The sequence below is a fragment of the Bufo bufo genome, chromosome 6 (assembly GCF_905171765.1).
Source record: "Bufo bufo chromosome 6, aBufBuf1.1, whole genome shotgun sequence".
NCBI lineage: Eukaryota > Metazoa > Chordata > Amphibia > Anura > Bufonidae > Bufo > Bufo bufo.
The window spans coordinates 337018530-337040918 of record NC_053394.1 but is presented as its reverse complement, the minus strand read 5'-3'; the positions used below and the strand labels follow the sequence as shown (position 1 = coordinate 337040918).

General features: G+C 44.8%; 1 protein-coding gene across 1 annotated transcript in view; it reads left to right on the top strand.

Moving 5' to 3' along the window:
- Positions 1-21082, top strand: part of NCOA6 (nuclear receptor coactivator 6) — a 78391-nt gene extending 57309 nt beyond the window's left edge. The window contains exons 11-14 of the mRNA XM_040434692.1: positions 2314-4998; positions 7818-7845; positions 19276-19412; positions 19771-21082. Coding sequence (XP_040290626.1) covers positions 2314-4998; positions 7818-7845; positions 19276-19412; positions 19771-19817 — 2897 coding nt within the window. The 3' untranslated portion in view covers positions 19818-21082. The remainder of the gene's footprint in view (positions 1-2313; positions 4999-7817; positions 7846-19275; positions 19413-19770) is intronic.
- The last annotated feature ends 1307 nt before the right edge of the window (positions 21083-22389 follow it).

The window sequence follows — 22389 nt, the reverse complement described above, 5'->3', positions numbered from 1 at the left end:
CACAGATGACATGTCTTCTCCATCTCAGCTGCTTACTCCTGGAAAACTGGTGATGTCATGAGTTACCGTGACAGACCCAGTATTCTGACGGAGTGGACAGTGCAGATTGTGATGTACCTACGTATGTCATCTAGTTCTTCGCTTTCTCTATCATGAACACAAACCACAAAATGTTGGATTTAAAAGGGTTTTCTAAGATTTGTATACTGATGACCTGTCTTCAGTATCTGATCGGTGGGGGTCTGACACTTGGGACCCACGCCGATCAGCTGTTTGAGAAGGGCGAAGCCTTCTTGCAACTTACCAAGCACAGCACCGTGCTCGGGGTCTGAGCTGCTCCTAGGCCACGTGACCGATGAACTTGTCACTGGCCTAGGGAGAGCTGTGAGAAGGTTGAGGCACTACTGCGAGTGCCTATGCCTTCTTAAACAGCTGATCGGCGGGGGTCCCAGGTGTCAGTCCTCGACTGTTCAGATACTGATGGGCTATGAAACCCCTTTAAGTCTTTCTCTCACCATGATGAACCCCATTAAACCAGGCACAGTGCCTGTTACGGCTGATTATGGTGAGTAAAATGAGCCGCTTCTCTCTTCAATCAGTATAACTGATGCAGAGAAATTCTTATTTTTTATTTAGGAGATGCTCGGAGCACGGAGGAGCTCCCATACTGCAGCCCTTCGGAGCACCACTTCACCTGTGCCTCTCCTTGTTGCCGGTCTCCCTCCCAGTGAGATTTACAGAGCCAGGCATCCTCACTGCTCTGGCTAGCTCTGAAATCTCACGCGTGCGTCGGTGACCGTGTCTACTGCGCATGTGCCGTGGGGAGGATTGCAATAGATCCTCACTGTGCTGACCCATGCAGAGTTTCAGGGCATTGGAGCAGTGACGAGGCCTGACCCTTTCAATCTCACTGGGAAGGCAGTGGCAATGGGGGAAAGGCGGAGGTGAAGCGGTGCTCCGTAGGGCTAGGCCAGCCACTTGGTGCTCTCAGCACCTCAGTTGCATACACCTAAAAATAAGAATTTCTCTATATTGGTAATACAGATTGCAGAACGAAAGGGCTCATTTTAGTCGCCATGATCAGCTCTACCAGGCAGTATTCCTGGTTTACTAGGGTTGATCATGGTGACGGATGCTCTTTAAAGAGGACCTTTCACCGCTCCTGACATTCCTGTTTTAATAGCTTCATGCATTCCCCATGTAATAATAATTCTGGAGCATCTATTCTTATGGCTCTGTGTTGTGCCATTCCTGTATTATTCCTGCTAGAAGTTATGAATGAATTGCTATTAGCTTTCAGTAAAGGTACAGAGGGGAGGTAACAAGTTGGGGTTGTGTGTACCTACACAGTCTCCCTCTATCCAATCAGTGCTGTCATTTTCAGACTTTGCAGGTGCACACCTCCAACTGGTTACCTCCCCTCTGTACCCTTACTGAAGGCTGATGGCAATTAATTCATAACTTCTAGCAGGAATAATAGATGAATGGGAAAACACAGAGCCATAAGAATAGATGCTAGTGTTAGTACGTGGGGAATGCATGAGGCTATTAAAACAGACATGTCAGGAGTGGTGAAAGGTCCTCTTTAAATGGGTTGTCCAGTTTCCTATATTGATGACCTATCCTCTGGCTAGGTTATCAATATCGGATCAGCAGGGGTCCGACTCCCTGCACGCCTTGGATCAGCCCATTGACGAGAATGCAGTGTTCTCTTCACTGTTTACCTGCTCATCAACATCGCAGCGGTGAGCTGGTGTAATTACAGCTCCACTGTCCCATTCACTTCAGTGGAAAGGAGCAGTTACACTCAGTTTGCTTCCTCCCATTGAAGTGAATGGGATGGAGGAGCTGCAATTGCACCAGCTCGCTGATGACATGTTAACGGCGAGCAGGTAAACAGTGAAGAGAACGCAGCGCTCACATGAGTGCTGCATTCTCTTCTAACAGCTGATTGGGGGGTGCTAGGAGTCAGACCCCGCCAATCTGATATTGATGACCTATCCTGAGGATAGGTCATCAATATAGGAAACTGGTCAACCCCATTAAGCTAACAGAATCAATTTGCTAGATGTGTAAAGTGGTTTTACCTTTTGTAAGAATTATAATCTATGCTTCACTTCCCTGCCACCTGGCCAGAACTTGTGTGCCGCTGTGGCAATTTTTAATAATCCATACGACAATCCAGCTGGTTTGGCTAGAGTTAGTCTTGTCTTATTAAAAGAGATTGCAGCTGGTTTCAATGAGAAGCTACAGTTCTTGGGCATCACATGTACAAGTTTTGCATGTATCCCATTTTTTACAATCTTATTTCAGGTTATCCAGCCCAGGGGATTGATCAAAGGCAACTTCAGCAGATTCCACCTCAGTTAATGCAGCTGGGACAGCAACAGGGTCAAAGCGGACAGACTCCTCCACAGCAAATGATGATGATGCTGATGATGCAGCAGCAGCAGCAGCAGCAGCAACAAGACCAAAAGCCAGTGAAGCTTCCCTTACAACAAAATGTCTTCAACCCCCGGGCAGCTATGAACACTGATGTGCAGAGGATGCCCATTCAGCAAGGTGGAAATATACCTGTTATGGTAAATTTACAGGGTGTTGGTTCTATACCACCTTCGCCAGACAAGCAGAGGATGTCTATGGTGTCCAGTGCATTAGGAAGCAATATTAGAAAGGTGGGATTCCCAGATAGTGGGCAGAATCAATCTGGATCACCTCTAGGTGATGGATCTTCAGCAGCTCCTCTTCCAGATATTCCTGACCTCCCCACAGCATCTGGACCCCAAGGCAACATGGCATCACACTTACTCATCTCTCAAAATCCATTGATGATGGCTGGAGCTAAGCCAGGGGCTCCTTCTGCACTCTCTCTGGGACAAGGAACAAGCCCTCAGCAACAGCACTCCAACACCATGGCTGGATCTCATGGGCACCATTACCAAAGTGTGCAGACTCCATCACAGTCATCAAGGCCTAAGACACCCAATAGGGCAAGTCCCAGACCTTATTACCCTCAGACTCCCAATAACCGCCCACCTAGCACAGAGCCTTCTGAGATTAGCCTCTCTCCAGAAAGACTGAATGCCTCTATAGCTGGTCTCTTCCCTCCACAGATCAATATTCCATTACCTCCCAGGCCTACACTAAGTCGAGGTTTTGATCAGCAAGGTTTGAACCCAACTACCCTAAAAGCCATAGGACAGGCACCACCTGGCCTAAGTGTGAATAGTCAGCCTTTCGGTACACATACAAATAAAATGGATAACGGTTCAGGAAAACCACCGAATGCAGGTGGCAACAAGCGAGCAAGCCCAAGCAACAGCAGACGCTCAAGCCCTGCCTCAAGTCGTAAAACAACACCAAGCCCTGGTAGGCAGAATTCCAAGGCTGCAAAAATGATACTTGGAGGACCACAAACCCCTGGTGTTCTGCACAATGTGGAGATGCAGCAGAGGAACATGGTGGCCGGCCAAATGTCCATGCAAAACCCTGTAATTGCTCCTCCGATTGGGCACTATCCTCCTATTTCTATACCAAGTGCAGCGGTCATTACCGAGGAAATTAAAGAAAATCCAAATGTGATTCCAGAGAGTGACACACAGATAGTGCAGGTGGTCCCTAAAGAACCTGCTACAACAGATTATAAAGTAGGTGTTCACCAAGAAACAAAGATGACCTCTCCTGAAGAGCTTTCTAAGAAAGATGCACTGTACACAGATATCCCAAAACCTCCGAGTGCTGAAGACTTGGCTGCCATTTCTCCGGCCATGAGGGATGCTCCAACATCATTGAGTCAGTTACTTGACCATTCAAACTCACCCAATGTAAATATTAAGCCCCCAAATTCAGCGCCTGAAACATCGCTCATTCAGAGCCCCACAGAGGACGCAAAAACTGAAATTGTAGCTTTACCAGGAGATGCATTAAATAAAGATGCCCATTGTATTACCAACCCACAGCAGTATACAGAGCCCAGTCCTGCTCAGTCGAGGTTAGATACAGTGGAGCCTAATGCTAATGTACAGCTGAACCTCCCTGGCGCATCCCTGAAGAGACCTGCTGGTCCCACGACTGTCTCTAGTACTTTGCCTCCTAGCCAGATTACTGTTTTTGTGGCATCAAATCCTATCACCACTTCTGCAAGTGTATCAGCTCCCATGGCTTCTCATCTGCAGCCCACTTTGGTACCAACCGTGGTTACTATGCCAAACGTGGGAAATAAAGTAATTGTATCTGAAGGACAGGCATCTGTTCAGTCTAGTAGTCGACCGCAGTTTATCACTCCAGTCTTCTTTAATTCTTCATCCATCATCCAAGTAATGAAAGGATCTCCGCAAAGTAATATACCTACTTCCAACACTAACTTGATGCCTCAGTCTGTCGCAGTTGTAGGACCTTTGCATATTTCCCAAAATATTCAGTTCCCTGGGCCACCCTCTTCTTCTGCTCCTACCAGTAATAGCCCTAGCCTACCAACCACCCGACCAGGCCTCATAAGCCCAGTACAAAGTACACCCCAATTTACACCATCCCAGTCATCTTCATCTCTGCCACTACCACCTGCTCCAATGCAAACCAGCTCAGAAGACAACAGCTCCCAGGTGGGGAAAACTCCAGAATTGTCTCCTGCACCACCAAAACCTACATCACCAACCCTGGACAACAACCTGGACATTTCTATAAGCAAGGACAGTCAGCTTGCCAAGAAAGACACTGATGACATGACGGGCTCTGTTCCTGAAAGCTCTGATGTAAATGGTCTCTCTGTTAGTACACCTGGAGGCACCACACCACAAGGTGGCCACGTTTCTTCTGAGAACAATAGTACTTCTGTGCTTTCGTTGGATCCTATGGGTCCTATAGTGAACACTCCTGTCGACCTTCTGACTTATCCTTCTGATCCCCTAATGTTGACTGAAAAAAACAGCGAAGTCACACTAGCAGAACGGATCAGCACCACCTTTGATGAAACCGTTCCAGAACAGATCTTAGAAACAGGTACGCCATATGTAATTGATGGTTCTTAGAAGCTGTCGTTTTGTAACGTTACCTATGGTTCAGTTTTGCTGTTTAATTCTATAACACAAGCTCTGCATTCAGTCTGGATGTGGTATGGTGATGTCAGCAAATCTAATGATGGTTTTCAAGATCTTTGCTTGTGGTCATTCAGTAAGAAGCATTATTGTCTGCTTCCAGAGGATGCAATTCTGTCTTTGACATGTGGTAATCACCCTGGTGCTGGGCTCTGATAACTGTACTGTATAAAGCCATGCATCGGTATGTCCATCACATGGCCAAGACTGAGTTTTATCCTCTGGAAATAATAGTAAATTACATCATGTGGAATAGCTACTGAAATTGTATAGGAAAATTATAACCCCAGCTTTTAAAAAAATTTTTTAACCAAAGAAAAACAATGTTAGTGAGATTTATCAAAACTGATGCAAAGGAAAACTGGCTTAACAGCCCGTAGCAACCGATTAGATTCCACCTTTCATTTTCCAAAGGAGCTCTGAAAATTGAGCCGAGAATCGCATAGATCATTGCTAACAAGAATTCATAGTAACGCTCGTTAGTGATGATCTGGAGGTGTCAATGTACCGCCAATTACCCGCGAAATGCTCGTTCATCGGTTAATTGGATCGTTTGTGAGAACACAAAAATCCTTGTTTCATGACAGCAGATTGTGCAGTGTAAACAGGATCTTTTGCCGAGAAACAACAAGTCGTTATGGGGAAAAGAGATGACATTAGCTATCACTCCTCCTCATCTCTGGAAGACATGTAAATGCAGTGGTCTCTTCCACCAGCAACCAGCAGATTGTCCTTCCCGACAATCTACTGTAATATCGTCCCGTATAAAGGGACCTTTAACCAGTTTTCTTTTGCGCCACTTTTGATAAATCTCTCTCAAGGGGTTTTCCTAATAACCATCTTTCACCTATTCACAGGATCGGTCAGAGCCAAGGGTTTCCCCAGATTCCTGGTGTGGGTGTTGGAGTTGTACTAAGGAGTTCCCAGTTCCCCTTAACGTCCTGCCACTTCTTACATGGCTGGTGAAGTCATGAGTTCAGATCCCTGTACTAGTGATCAGTGGGGTCCGCCAGGATTGAGCATTTATTACTTTGCCGGTTGATAGCCTCTGACCATAAGCCCTATTCGGATATATGGACATTAAAGGAGATCCCTGTGCTGGCCATTAATCTGAATGGCTGCCCTGTAATACTACATATTCCTTCCCGCTGCAAGAGATATGCTAGGCTGGCCACAGATTCCCCTTTTGTCTGGAATTTGGCGTCCGGGAGATCACCTCAATGCATGGCGACCACATTTTGAAAGGGGTCTGTGATGAGACCACTCCTGTCAATGTGCATTAGGACATATGGATATCAAGTGTGTGGGGTGGTCTCCTGCTTAAGACCCTCCTCCATGTGCCAGAATCACATAGGTATCCATTTTTTTGCAGCCGCCGTCACCGGGGCATTGTGTGGCTGCCCATGGATTCCTCTAGAGATCACCAGGGGGTAAAAGAAGCATCACTCTTCTTCTTGAAAAGGGGTGGTCATCGGTAGACATTCCCTTTTAAGATGTGGATAAGTGAAGAATACTTATTGTGGAAAACCTCTTCAACATTTTTAATAGATATAATTGAAATTATTACTAAGCTAATGTAAAATTGGGGACCTGTCCAGAAATGGATTACAGGTCGTGCATATAGGAAGTGGAGTGTACAGTAGTAGACGCTCTTTCTAATTAAGATCAGCTGCACTTGTACTATGCAGGATTGGAAGTGGATGTACTCTTAGTGGCCAGTGAGACCACCTTGTCGACTCTGAGACCTTTCCACATTCATGAGTGGTGAACTGAGATTTCCCAGTATGGCACGTGGCTCCGTGTTCTATAATCCTGACTGTCCAGATCCATGGCCACCTGTTCTCCTAATGGTTCTCCTCTTTTATTATGGTCGCCATGAATATTTATTGTAGAATCTTCCATCATTTTAACTATGGAACCATGGCACGGCCGCGTCTTCCCCTCCTTCTCCTCCCTGCTACTTTTTGGTTGCCTTTGGTTCAGTGGACAAAAGCCTCACATTGTTTTTGGAATATTGCTAAAAGTCCGTTTTGTGGCTTCTTTTCTTTCAATTCCTTTCTTCTCTTTGTTAACCTTCCCTTGACAAAGCTCCTTTTGAAAACACTGGGAAGGAGGATGGAGCAGTCAGTGACAAGCAAAGTGTTCCAGACACTGTAGGTAAGATGTTTGTCATATAATGGGTCTTCCTGGCCCTGAAGGTTCTACATCTCCATACTTTTTAGGTTTTTGGTTTGCCTCAACATGCATTGGATGTCACATGTGAATACCATCTCTGAAAGACTTGTGTTTTTCCGTCAGTCTTATTTTCTTCCTCTGAGAGAGAAGTTTTCTGGCAGCTGCTTATTCTTCTCTTAGCATAGGCATTAGTACAGTGGTTATCTATATTGTCTGGGGCAGTGTCCACACCTGGCTGTTGTCCCTTGGCATTTCTGTTTGTCACTGATAAACCCGGGGCATAAAATAACCAGGATGTGGCCTACTTGTTCGATTCCTGGGCATGATGGTAGGTTATGGAGTCACCAAGGGTCAAATGCTTATGGTCAGGTCCAAGGAAACCATTTTCACAGCAGGTCTCCAAACCAAGTAGAAGTCCATAGATTTCATGCCATCTGCACAGTACGTATCTTCTACATTCCTCTGCGCTAGACATTGTGAAATCATGGGTTCACAAAGCATATGATATAAATATGGTGATCATTTTGTGTTTATTTTTCTTTCTTTTAGATCCAGAGTCGCAGGATACAATGGAGAGGTGAGTGGAGTATTCTTGTGTGATATGTGTTCATCTTTTATGTTTAGGTGACTTCCCTTAAAGAGGTTCCATGCTAATAGAAATGCTGGGTGTACACAGCACGTAGTATCAATCCACCGAAGAAAGATGGTGACCAATGATCTCAAACATTTCTGTCAGCAGCTGGCGTGGAAGAAGCTGATTATTAAAGCGGCAGCATCGATATTGTGCTTAATTCACACTGGCCTGTTATTGGAATGAGCAGTGAGGGAGCTGTGACAATATATGTGGTGTAATGGAGCTTTATTTCTGGTACATGACTAGGGGATGTGCTATATATACATCTAGGGCTGGGTGATTATGGCAAAAAAATAATCTCAATTATTTTAACTTTATTATCGATTATTGATTATAGGCTCCATTTTGTTTTTCTGGTGATCACTTTTTTTTTATTCTATGGGGGTGCACTGTATATAGAGGGGGTGCACATATACATTACAGGGATGACTGGAGGGTTTGTATTGTATATAGAGGGAGGGCTGGAGGGTTTATAATGTATGTAGAGGGAAGACTGGAGGGTATATAATGTATATAGAGGGAGGGCTGGGGGGTTTATAATGTATATAGAGGGAGGGCTGGGGGGTTTATAATGTATATAGAGGGAGGGCTGGAGGAGAATATACATTGTATATAGAGGGAGGGCTGGAGGAGGGTATATAACGTACAAACCGGATTCCAAAAAAGTTGGGACACTAAACAAATTGTGAATAAAAACTGAATGCAATGATGTGGATATGGCAAATGTCAATATTTTATTTGTAATAGAACGTAGATGACAGATCAAACGTTTAATCCGAGTAAATGTATCATTTTAAAAGAAAAATACGTTGATTCAAAATTTCACGGTGTCAACAAATCCCAAAAAAGTTGGGACAAGTAGCAATAAGAGGCTGGAAAAAGTAAATTTGAGCATAAGGAAGAGCTGGAAGACCAATTAACACTAATTAGGTCAATTGGCAACATGATTGGGTATAAAAAGAGCTTCTCAGAGTGGCAGTGTCTCTCAGAAGCCAAGATGGGTAGAGGATCACCAATTCCCACAATGTTGCGCAGAAAGATAGTGGAGCAATATCAGAAAGGTGTTACCCAGCGAAAAATTGTAAAGACTTAGCATCCATCATCATCAACTGTGCATAACATCATCCGAAGATTCAGAGAATCTGGAACAATCTCTGTGCGTAAGGGTCAAGGCCGTAAAACCATACTGGATGCCCGTGATCTCCGGGCCCTTAAACGACACTGCGCCACAAACAGGAATGCTACTGTAAAGGAAATCACAGAATGGGCTCAGGAATACTTCCAGAAACCATTGTCAGTGAACACAATCCACCGTGCCATCCGCCGTTGCCAGCTGAAACTCTACAGTGCAAAGAAGAAGCCATTTCTAAGCAAGATCCACAAGCTCAGGCTTTTTCACTGGGCCAGGGATCATTTAAAATGGAGTGTGGCAAAATGGAAGACTGTTCTGTGGTCAGACGAGTCACGATTCTAAGTTCTTTTTGGAAATCTGGGATGCCATGTCATCCGGACCAAAGAGGACAAGGACAACCCAAGTTGTTATCAACGCTCAGTTCAGAAGCCTGCATCTCTGATGGTATGGGGTTGCATGAGTGCGTGTGGCATGGGCAGCTTGCATGTCTGGAAAGGCACCATCAATGCAGAAAAATATATTCAGGTTCTAGAACAACATATGCTTCCATCCAGACGTCATCTCTTTCAGTGAAGACCCTGCATTTTTCAACAAGATAATGCCAGACCACATTCTGCATCAATCACAACATCATGGCTGCGTAGGAGAAGGATCCGGGTACTGAAATGGCCAGTCTGCAGTCCAGATCTTTCACCTATAGAGAACATTTGGCGCATCATAAAGAGGAAGGTGCAACAAAGAAGGCCCAAGACGATTGAACAGTTAGAGGCCTGTATTAGACAAGAATGGGAGAGCATTCCTATTTCTAAACTTGAGAAACTGGTCTCCTCGGTCCCCAGACGTCTGTTGAGTGTTGTAAGAAGAAGGGGAGATGCCACACACTGGTGAAAATGGCCTTGTTCCAACTTTTTGGGGATTTGTTGACACCATGAAATTCTGATTCAACATATTTTCCCCTTAAAATGGTACATTTTCTCAGTTTAAACTTTTGTTCCGTGATTTATGTTCTATTCTGAATAAAATATTAGAAGTTGGCACCTCCACATCATTGCATTCAGTTTTTATTCACGATTTGTATAGTGTCCCAACTTTTTTGGAATCCGGTTTGTATATAGAGGGATGAATGAAGGGTATATAATGTGTATATATAAAGAGGACTGGAGGGTTTATAATGTATATAGAGGGAGGACTGGAGGGTATATAATGTATATAGAGGGAGGAGTATATATTGTATATAGAGGGAGGACTGGAGGAGGGTATACAATGTATATTACATACCCTCCTCTAGTCCTCCCTCTATATACATTATATGCCCTCCTCCAGTCTTCCTTCTTATATCCATTAGATATCCACCTCCAGCTCTCCCTCTATATAATTAAATACAGTACAGACCAAAAGTTTGGACACACCTTCTCATTCAAAGAGTTTTCTTTATTTTCATGACTATGAAGGCATCAAAACTATGAATTAACACATGTGGAATTATATACATAACAAACAAGTGTGAAACAATTGAAAATATGTCATATTCTAGGTTCTTCAAAGTAGCCACCTTTTGCTTTGATTACTGCTTTGCACACTCTTGGCATTCTCTTGATGAGCTTCAAGAGGTAGTCCCCTGAAATGGTCTTCCAACAGTCTTGAAGGAGTTCCCAGAGATGCTTAGCACTTGTTGGCCCTTTTGCCTTCACTCTGCGGTCCAGCTGACCCCAAACCATCTCGAATGGGTTCAGGTCCGGTGACTGTGGAGGCCAGGTCATCTGGCGCAGCACCCCATCACTCTCCTTCATGGTCAAATAGCCCTTACTTTCAAAGTTTTCCCAATTTTTCGGCTGACTGACTGACCTTCATTTCTTAAAGTAATGATGGCCACTCGTTTTTCTTTACTTAGCTGCTTTTTTTCTTGCCATAATACAAATTCTAACAGTCTATTCAGTAGGACTATCAGCTGTGTATCCACCTGACTTCTCCTCAACGCCACTGATGGTCCCAACCCCATTTATAAGGCAAGAAATCCCACTTATTAAACCTGACAGGGCACACCTGTGAAGTGAAAACCATTTCAGGGGACTACCTCTTGAAGCTCATCAAGAGAATGCCAAGAGTGTGCAAAGCAGTAATCAAAGCAAAAGGTGGCTACTTTGAAGAACCTAGAATATGACATATTTTCAGTTGTTTCACACTTGTTTGTTATGTATATAATTCCACATGTGTTAATTCATAGTTTTGATGCCTTCAGTGTGAATCTACAATTTTCAGTAGTCATAGTCATGAAAATAAAGAAAACTCTTTGAATGAGAAGGTGTGTCCAAACTTTTGGTCTGTACTGTACATCCTCCAGTCCTCTATATAATTTACATACCCCCTCCAGTCCTCTATATAATTACATACCTCCTCCAGTCCTCTATATAAATACATACCTCCTCCAGTCCCCCTCTAAATAATTACATACCTCCTCCAGTCCCCCCTCTATATAATTACATACCTCCTCCAGTCCTCCCTCTATATAATTACATACCTCCTTCAGTCCTCCCTCTGTATAATTACATACCTCCTCCAGTCCCCCCTCTATATAATTACATAACTCCTCCAGTCCCCCCTCTATATAATTACATACCTCCTCCAGTCCCCCCTCTATATAATTACATACCTCCTCCAGTCCTCCCTCTATATAATTACATACCTCCTCCAGTCCTCCCTCTATATAATTACATACCTCCTCCAGTCCTCCCTCTATATAATTACATACCTCCTCCAGTCCCCCCTCTATATAATTACATACCTCCTCCAGTCCCCCCTCTATATAATTACATACCTCCTTCAGTCCCCCCTCTATATAATTACATACCTCCTCCAGTCCCCCCTCTATATAATTACATACCTCCTCCAGTCCTCCCTCTATATAATTACATACCTCCTCCAGTCCTCCCTCTATATAATTACATACCTCCTTCAGTCATCCCTCTATATAATGACATACCTCCTCCAGTCTTCTATATACTGATGCCCTGGCTCTCGGCAGCCATGTGCAGACCCGCACTCTCAGTGCTCCCATTTGCTCAGGGAACTGGTAGGGATTACAGTAGTGCGCTCTTTCTGCATATTACCAGACACTGCCGCCTGGGGCTTACATTGAATGTCGGCATGTGATGATCACTATATTGGTCAGCGGATGTATGCGGCTTCCTTATTCTTCCAGATCTTTTCTAGCTTTGAACCTTCTGCCTGTACCCCCATAAGCAATTTCCTAGCACCTTCTATATTTTATCCTTTACTAATGGTGCTCATATACATTCCTAGAACATTGTGTAGGTCTGCAGTACACCACACTGGTTGCAATTTTCAGGGATTTAAAGGTATATAAGGCATAAGGGACATGAGCATAATATGACTGAGCCCATGATTTCCGATCTTGGTCCTGGAGCGACTGGAAGACTTACTTTGTATAATGCAGTCTATGGGAGATGTCCATAAAATACTAGCTGACTTGGGCACTGAGTGTTTGGGCATCAGCTTGGCAAATCAAATTCAATGTAGATAAATATAAAGTTATGCCTCTGGGTCGTAATACTCTCGGTGCATCATATGTCCGAGGGGCAGTAACACTGGGGGAGTAATTTGTAGAGAAGGATTTTGTACTTGTAGATCATAGCTTAAATAACAGCACAATGTCAATCAGCTGCTTCTAAGGCCAGCAGAATACTGGACTCGCGGGGCAGGAATGTAATATTAGCACTTTACCAAGTCCAAAGCTTTGGTGCGGCCTCATCTGGAATATGCAGTTCATTTCTGGGCTCCAGTTCACAGAATGGATACCCTGGAGCTAGACCAACTAAGGCTACTTTCACACTAGCGTTCGGGTGTCCGCTTGTGAGTTCCGTTTGAAGGGGCTCACAAGCGGCCCCGAACGGATCTGTCCAGCCCTAATGCATTCTGAATGGATGCGGATCCGCTCAGAATGCATCAGTCTGGCTCCGTTTGTCCTCCGCTCAGCAGGCGGACCCCTGAACGCAGCTTGCAGCGTTCAGGTGTCCGCCTGGCCGTGCGGAGGCAAACGGATCCGTCCAGACTTACAATGTAAGTCAATGGGGACGGATCCGTTTGAAGTTGACACAGTATGGCTCAATTTTCAAACGGATCCGTCTCCCATTGACTTTCAATGTAAAGTCAAAACGGATCCGTTTGCATCATCATGAACAAAAAAAAAAAAAAAAAAAAAAAATTTTTTTTTTTTTTTTTTTTTCATGGTAATGCAAACGGATCCGTTCTGAACGGATCTAAGCGTTTGCATTATAGGTGCGGATCCGTCTGGGCACATACCAGACGGATCCGACCTAAACGCAGGTGTGAAAGTAGCCTAAACTGATAAGGGGTATAGAGCGTCTTAAAGCGAACCTGTCACCTCAAAAACGCATATACAGTGGGGCAAAAAAGTATTTAGTCAGCCACCAATTGTGCAAGTTCTCCCACTTAAAAAGATGAGAGGCCTGTAATTTTCATCATAGGTATACGTCAACTATGAGAGACATAATGAGAAAAACAAATCCAGAAAATCACTTTGTCTGATTTTTAAAGAATTTATTTTGCTAATTATGGTGAAAAATAAGTATTTGGTCAATAACAAAAGTTCATCTCAATACTTTGTTATATACCCTTTGTTGGCAATGACAGAGGTCAAACGTTTTCTGTAAGTCTTCACAAGGTTTTCACACACTGTTGCTGGTATTTTGGCCCATTCCTCCATGCAGATCTCCTCTAGAGCAGTGATGTTTTGGGGCTGTCGCTGGGCAACACAGACTTTCAACTCCCTCCAAAGGTTTTCTATGGGGTTGAGATCTGGAGACTGGCTAGGCCACTCCAGGACCTTGAAATGCTTCTTACAAAGCCGCTCCTTCGTTGCCCGGGTGGTGTGTGTGGGATCATTGTCATGCTGAAAGACCCAGCCACGTTTCATCTTGAATGCCCTTGCTGATGGAAGGAGGTTTTTACTCAAAATCTCACAATTCATTCTTTCCTTTACATGGATCAGTCGTCCTGGTCCCTTTGCAGAAAAACAGCCCCAAAGCATGATGTTTCCACCTCATGCTTCACAGTAGGTATGGTGTTCTTTGGATGCAACTCAGCATTCTTTCTCCTCACAACATGACGAGTTGAGTTTTTACCAAAAAGTTCTACTTTGGTTTCATCTGACCATATGACATTCTCCCAATCCTCTTCTGGATCATCCAAATGCTCTCTAGCAAACTTCAGCCGAGCCCGGACATGTACTGGCTTAAGCAGGGGGACACGTCTGGCACTGCAGGATTTGAGTCCCTGGCGGCGTAGTGTGTTACTGATGGTAGCCTTTGTTAGGCTACTTTCACACTTGCGTTCGGGGTTCCGCTTGTGAGTTCTGTTTGAAGGCTCTCACAACCGGCCCCGAACGGATCCGTACTGCCCCAATGCATTCTGAGTGAATGCGGATCCGCTCAGAATGCATCAGTTTGGCTCTGTTTGGCCTCCGTTCCGCTCAGCAGGCGGACACCTGAACGCAGCTTGCAGCGTTCGGGTGTCCTCCTGGCCGTGCGGAGCCAAACGGATCCGTCCAGACTTACAATTCAAGTCAATGGGGACAGATCCGTTTGACGTTGACACAATATGGTGCAATTGCAAACGGATCCGTCCCCCATTGACTTTCAATGTAAAGCCAGGAGTCCCTATTATACCATCGGATCGGAGTTTTCTCCAATCCGATGGTATATTTTAACTTGAAGCGTCCCCATCACCATGGGAACGCCTCTATGTTAGAATATACCATTGGACTTGAGTTAGATCGTGAAACTCAGATCCGACAGTATATTCTAACACAGAGGCGTTCCCCATACTGATGGGGACGCTTCAAGTTAGAATATACTGAAAACTGTGTAATAACTGCCCCCTGCTCCTGGCAGCACCTGATCTCTTACAGGGGGCTGTGATCCGCACAATTAACCCCTCAGGTGCCGCACCTGAGGGGTTAATTGTGCGTATCATAGCCCCCTGTAAGGCTGGGGTCACACCTGAACGTTTTACAGCGCGTTCCTACGCGCTGTAAAACGCTCAACAGGCAAGAACCAATGTTTCCCTATGGGAAGGGTTCTCACCTGAGCGTTTTACAGCGCGTACGATCGCGCTGTAAAACGCCCGACGCTCAAAAAAGTTCTTGAGCTTCTTTGGGGCGTTTTGTCGCGCGGTCCCGTACATAGACTTTCGGGAACGCGCGACAATGGGCGTTCGCTTGTCTCTGTATGCGCGATTGTAAACGCTGGTACAATCGTGCATACAGAGCGCTCCATCCCGAACGCTCAGGTCTGAACCCAGCCTAAAAGATCAGGTGCTGCCAGGCAGCAGGGGCCAGACTTCCACCTCCCTCCCCAGTTTTAAATTCATTGGTGGCCCGTGCGGACCCCCCTCCCTCCCTCCCTTGTATTTAACTCATTGGTGGCCAGTGCGGCCTCCCCTCTCTCCCCCCCCCCCCCTAATTAAAATGACCGACCCCCCATCATTGGTGGCAGTGGAGAGTTTAATCGCTGGGGCTCCGATCGGTTACCATGGCAGCCAAGACGCTACTGCAGCCCTGGCTGCCATGGATACTTAGCAGTTTTAGAAGCATTATACTTACCTGCGATGTCTGTGACCGGCCGGGCGCTCCTCCTACTGGTAAGTGAAAGGTCTGTGCGGCGCATTGCTTATAGCACAGGCCTTTCACTTACCAGTAGGAGGAGCGCCCTACTGATTTTAATTAGGGGGGGGGGGGAAGGCCCCACTGGCCACCAATTAATTAAATACAGGGGAGGGAGGGGGGGGCCGCAATGGTCCCCAATGAGTTAAATACAGGGGAGGGAGGGGGGGCCGCATTGGCCACCAATGAGTTAAATACAGGGGAGTGAGTGTTGGGGCCGCACTGGCCACCAATGAGTTAAATACAGGGGAGGGAGGGAGGTAGGGGGGCCGCACTGGCCACCAATGAGTTAAATACAGGGGAGGGAGGGCCGCACTGGCCACCAATGAGTTAAATACAGGGGAGGGAGGGGGGTCTGCCCCCTCCTGCCTGGCAGCACCTGATCTCTTACAGGGGGCTATGATACGCACAATTAACCCCTCAGGTGCGGCACCTGAGGGGTTAATTGTGCGGATCACAGTCCCCTGTAAGAGATTGCCCCCTGCTGCCTGGCAGCACTCAGTCATGTACACAGTTCTTTTAGTATATTCTAACTTGAAGCTTCCCCATCACCATTGGAACGCCTCTGTGTTAGAATATACTGTCGGATCTGAGTTTTCACGAAGTGAAAAATCTGATCTGAAAAAAACAGTTATGCAGACGGATCCATTCTGAATGGATGCAAGCGTTTGCATTATAGGAGCGGATCTGTCTGTGCAGACACCAGACGGATCCGCTCCGAACGCAAGTGTGAAAGTAGCCTTACTTTGGTCCCAGCTTTCTGCATTCACTAGGCCCCCCATGTGGTTCTGGGATTTTTGCTCACCGTTCTTGTGATCATTTTGACCCCATGGGGTGAGATCTTGCGTGGAGCCCCAGATCGAGGGAGATTATCAGTGGTCTTGTATGTCTTCCATTTTCTAATAACTGCTCCCACAGTTGATTTCTTCACACCATGCTGCTTGCCTATTGCAGATTCAGTTCTACAATTTTGTTTCTGGTGTCCTTCGACAGCTCTTTGGTCTTGGCCATAGTGGAGCTTGGAGTGTGACTGTTTGAGGTTCTGGACAGGTGTCTTTTATACTGATAACAAGTTCAAACAGGTGCCATTAATACAGGTAACGAGTGGAGGACAGAGGAGCCTCTTAAAGAAGTAGTTACAGGTCTGTGAGAGCCAGAAATCTTGCTTGTTTGTAGGTAACCAAATACTTATTTTACCGAGGAAATTACCAATTAATTCATTAGAAATCCTACAATGTGATTTCCTGTATTCTTTCCCCCCATTCTGTCTCTCATAGTTGAAGAATACCTATGATGAAAATTACAGGCCTCTCATCTTTTTAAGTAGGAGAACTTGCACAATTGGTGGCTGACTAAATACTTTTTTGCCCCACTGTAAAACTGCCAGCATTCCCTCACAGTACTCCCTTGTCTGTTAATAATCATATGTTTGATCCGGTAGTCTGATGCTCCATAGATTAAAAAAACTTTGTTGCAAGCGCCAACAGCGCTATCTTGCCAGTCAACTTGAAGTCAAGGGGGCAGCGGCTTCCTTGCTTCAAGTCAAGGTAAGCATGCCCCCTAACCGTCCCCTCTTCTGTTAGATTGACAGCCTGCAGTGCTGCCGGGATCTCACAAGTCTCGCGCATGCGCAGTCTGCTGCTGAAGCCCGGCTAACAGCGGCAGCCAGAGACAGGATCGCGCTTGACCAAGAATCGCACCGCACATGCGCGAGACTTATGCGATCCCGGCCGCACTGCAGGCTGTCAATCTAACAAAAGAGGGGACAGTTAGGGGGCATGCTTACCTTGACTTGAAGCAAGGAAGCCGCTGCCCCCTTGACTTCAAGCTGACTGGCAAGATAGCGCTGTTGGCGCTTGCAACAAAGTTTTTTGAATCTATGGAGCATCAGACTACCGGATCAAACATATGATTATTAACAGACTGGGGGCTACTGTGAGGGAATGCTGGCGGTTTTATATGCGTTTTTGAGGTGACAGGTTCCCTTTAAAGGGAATGTATCATCAGAAAATGACCTATTTATTTAAATCACGTTTTTATGTTTAGCATATTTTTAAAGAATTTTTGATGTTATTTTTAATTCTCCATGTCACTATCTATATTTAAACAAAAAACATAAACTCCTGCAGTTTTCCCACTGACCACTAAGCCTAATAATTGGCGCCACTTCTTGGTCTGTACGGATCACTTTACTGCAGTTATATACCATTCTAATCCTGCCTGTAATGACAAGATGTCACCTCTGTGTATAGATAACATAGGATCCACCATTCACAATAGCTGATTGTCAAAGCTTATCTGTCCTATCCTTGTACAATGACCTCTGCACAGGTCGCAGAGCATGCCCAGAAAACTCTCCATAGAAGTCTATGAGGTCCCCTCCTGACCATTGTGTATATGGACCCATGGGGCTGCCGTAAAGCTATTTTCTTAATGCTTTCTAAATTCTGTTAAGAACAGCTTGGGCAAGATGGCCGCCCCCATAATCATGTTCAGGAAATAGAATGAATAAAATCTGTAACCAGAAAATAAAATCGGATAAGAAAAAAAAAGGATAGGTTTTAACTGGCAGATAACACTTTTGGTGACACATTTCCTCTAAGGTCCCTATACGGGCTGACACAGCAGGCTTTTATCTGGAATAAACCTTCCATTCCTGATTTCCTGTTCATCAGAGGCGGTGAAAGCTGTACGAGGATGAGCAAATCCCTAGAGTAATCGCTCGTCCCCATACACCATTATTGTTTCTGGGCAGCAGATGGTTGTTTAGACAACGTGACCTACTACTCAAAGACACAGATTTTAGGTGGCCACACCAGCTGTGCTTTCACCCGATGAGCGGTCATTTGCATTGGTGGCGCCTTTAGACAGGGCAATTATTGGTTCGGAGCTATTTCTAGGTAAGCTCTTTCCCGATAATTGCCCGGATCATTAGCCTGTGGAAAGATTACAAAAACTAAATTTATTAAGTTTTGAAAAGAGGCACCTAAGGGGGGGGGGGACATGATACATTTTTATAAATGGCCCATACAAAAAAAATGTGATGTAAAGCTGTTCCATGTAAAATCCCCTCAAAAGACAAAGGGCACTGCCTCCAACTGAAGAAGAAAAAGTTCAGTCTCCAGCAGACAGAAGGCGCCTTCACCATCATCTGCAGAGTAGAGTACCTTAGGTGATGGTTTAAAGTGTAAATGCCGGTCTACTTTTATTTGTGTAATGTGTAGGGGCAGTGATGTTAACCATTTTTGTAATATACACATTTGTATTAGAAAAATAGCTCTAAAGTGGCCCATTTCGAGCCTTAGCAACGCTCCTCTGTCTTCTGTTTACATAACACAGTCAGTGTGGAGCGCGTCTCCACAGTTATGTAAACAGAAGACAAAGGAGCATCGCTAAGGCTCAAAATGGGCCACTTTAGAGCTATTTTTCTAATAGAATGGCCGTTGCACTTTAATGTTTTCGTAGAACAGAATAAAATGAACCCTTATGTAACCCATACTGTCGAAGCTTCTTGTAAGGTTTCATGTTATTTCCCCTCTAGTGAACCAGCCGAGCGGTCGCGGCCTCCAAGCCGAAGAAATTCTAGAGCAGAGGAGTTTCCCATGCCCCAAGATAGTTTGGAGAGTGGTCAGCGAAAGCGGTCAGCACGTCCCACCTCCGCATCCGGCTCAACGAAAGGTGAAGGAAACTGGCCAAGTGAATTACAGTAGATCCATTAGAATGAGCTGTTGTGTGTCTAGCGTGCATATATGAAGTGCTGTATAATCAGTGGCTTTTACATGCCGGAGACTTCAGTTGGGTCTCCTTAGGTCCAGTACAGTAACCTGAACTCAGAAGTGGGAGTCATTCACTGTGGACCAATGTGGCTCATGTATGAACCCTGGTGTAATCGCTTAGAGAATTGGTAGACTTCATTATACTAACACGATGCCTCTGGCGGACTCGCGATGATATATGCTTATGACAAATATTCTGTGTCCTTCTCTTAGCAACCAGTTGTTTCTTCGCTTTCATAAACCTGCTGTGTTTCTTGCAGAACCTGGAGCCAGCCCCCCTCAACCCAAACGGAGGAAGTCCAAGTAAATTTTGTGTCATTTGTCCATTTCCCCCCACCCACCCTTTTTTATACAAATCTGCTGACAGATATGTATATGTTTGTGAGCTGTGATATATCTCTATTTTTTTATCGACTGGAGGTGAATATGCTTGTACAGTTCTCATTGGTTTTAATTATTTTTCCTGCTTCAGTGGAGAAACCTTTCCTTTTGTTAAATGAACCCAGTTAAGCTACCTATCCTCATTCCGACCTGACATTTTTTTCTGTACCACTAGAGGGCAGTGGGAGTCCATAATTATTATATAATGTCTGGGGTCTAATCAGAAAAGTGTTTGCAACCAGTAGTATGAATGGAAAACCTTTTGAGGCACTGAAGAACAGATGTAGCAGTCTCAATGGCCGTCGCCTTCATCCCATAACGTTTTGCACAGGAGTCGGCAACCTCCGTCATTCCATCTGTTCTAAAACTACAACTCCCAGTATGTTCCGTTCACTTCTATGGGAGGTCCAAGAGTAGCCAAAGAAGTGTGGATGCCAGGAGTTGCAGTTTCACAGCAGTTGGAGGCTGATGACCCCTGAATCCTGCAGAAAAATATTTTAATCCAATTTGATGAAATGTTTCTGGAGCCTTCTGTAGGAAAGAAATCTTGTTAAAAGGACTTGTATTCTTCGGGCCATCTCTACTCACAGGCTCCAGTATAGCATGTAAACGCAAATAAAATTGGATATATCATAGAAGTGTGTTAGCTGGGTTTAACCAACAGGAAAATGAGAGTGCCTGTCTCCCAAGTACCCTGCAGAGAGTTTCCTACTCCATTGAGAAATAGCCTCGTCAATATATCTGCCCATTTCCATATCTCCCATATGAAGACTGCACATGTAGAAATGGGTAATCGGGTTCATTGGGGTTCCTAGTGGAGTGGTGAAACCCCAGCTGATTATACTTTTATGCCATGAATGTGAATTGTGGGAAAATCCCTTTAACAGATTTGTCTGGTGAGGTTCACTGTGCAGGCATCAGTTTATTCCTTTCAACAGGGACAGGTGATTGCTGGGTCCTCTGAACTCTTATTAATCCCCAACCACCCCCCGTGTACAGAGATGATCCCTTCAAGATGGGTGAGGTTTACATGTAGAGGAGCACAGTAATAATCCATTCTTATTGTCAATTTGTGACCAGTAATAGATTTCTTAAAGGCTATGTACACCTTTTGGGGGCAATTTTCTTACTAGTGCATTGTACTCATTATGAGCTAAAAATCATTTTTTCAATTGGTCTTTATTAAAAATATGGAGTCCTTTTCTCTGTACTGAGCTCAGATGCTCTACTAGCAGAATCAGAATTTTCTCTCTTTTTTATCGGACATGGAGCTGACAGGCTCCTTATCTCTGTTCTCAGACCTTATAAACACTCATCAAAGCTCATTCCTTATCTTATTGATAAGAATGTGACTTAAATAAGTGTTTATAACCTCTCAGTAGTTTAGAGAGAAGGGTTACAAAGTGAAAGTAGGATGCACACAGCTAGAAAAACAGTTAACTCTTTGTGACAGAGCGGCTCAATATTTTTGTATAAAGACCTATTGAAAAAAATTATTTTTAGGCCCAAATGTGTAAAATGCAATCATACAGAAAATTTGCCTCTGAAGGTGTACCTAGCCTGGACCATGGACCATCAAAGTCACATATTGGATGTATATATGCAACTTACCTGAGGGAAAAATCGTACAGTTGGGGACATTGTAAGACTTACGTTTTGATTGCCGACCTCCCACAATTGTAATAACTGATAGGATGAAGATTATGTAATATTCTATGGCCTCTGTATGGTTGGTTCATTACCCTTTACAGTAAATCATTATCAAAACTCATAGAAGGACTGTCCTTGCAGCAGCCATATAGCATGGTGGAGATGAAGGTGGTGCTCTGATTACCTGTCTGTAGAGCCAGTGAGGTGTGAGGCACAGTGGTGCCCTCCATTTTTATGAAATGCGTAGCTTTATTTTAGTTTAGACCATAAAACATATGTTGCCAGCCATGGCTTCCCAACTGTTGTGAAAAGGCAACTCCCGACATAGCCTGATTCAAGATGGCCATGCACACTAAAAGGGAGTCAATGTAGGTTAGTTGCCCCAAAACATAACCATGCCTTTCTTCGACCCTACATGGCGGTATGCTTTGAAGCCATTTTTGGAGGTGACAGACACCCTTTAATTTAATTTCATTTTGGTTGGCTAATGCTTTGGGAGCCTTCCAACTCTTTCCTAAGCAGATGTTGGGGTGGTAAGCATGGGGCATTTAGACTTCAACATGCCTGATCCTATTGTTCTCTGGGAGATGAGCTAGTGGTGTCTAGCAGAGGCTTACTCTTGGCCAAACAAGAGCTTGCATCAGTATGGGGGGTTCGGGAGGAATGGTTGCCGTTCAGCGGACAGCTATCTCATATGTACTCCCAGCTGGAGAGCCAGTAGATAGTGTGTATATATAATGGAGATTATGTGCAGCACACAGTATAAAGGTGACCACAGGAAAACAGGACATGAATGGTTGTACCCACCGCCCCTCTCCTCGGTTTTGCAGCCACCTATTTTGTGTTGT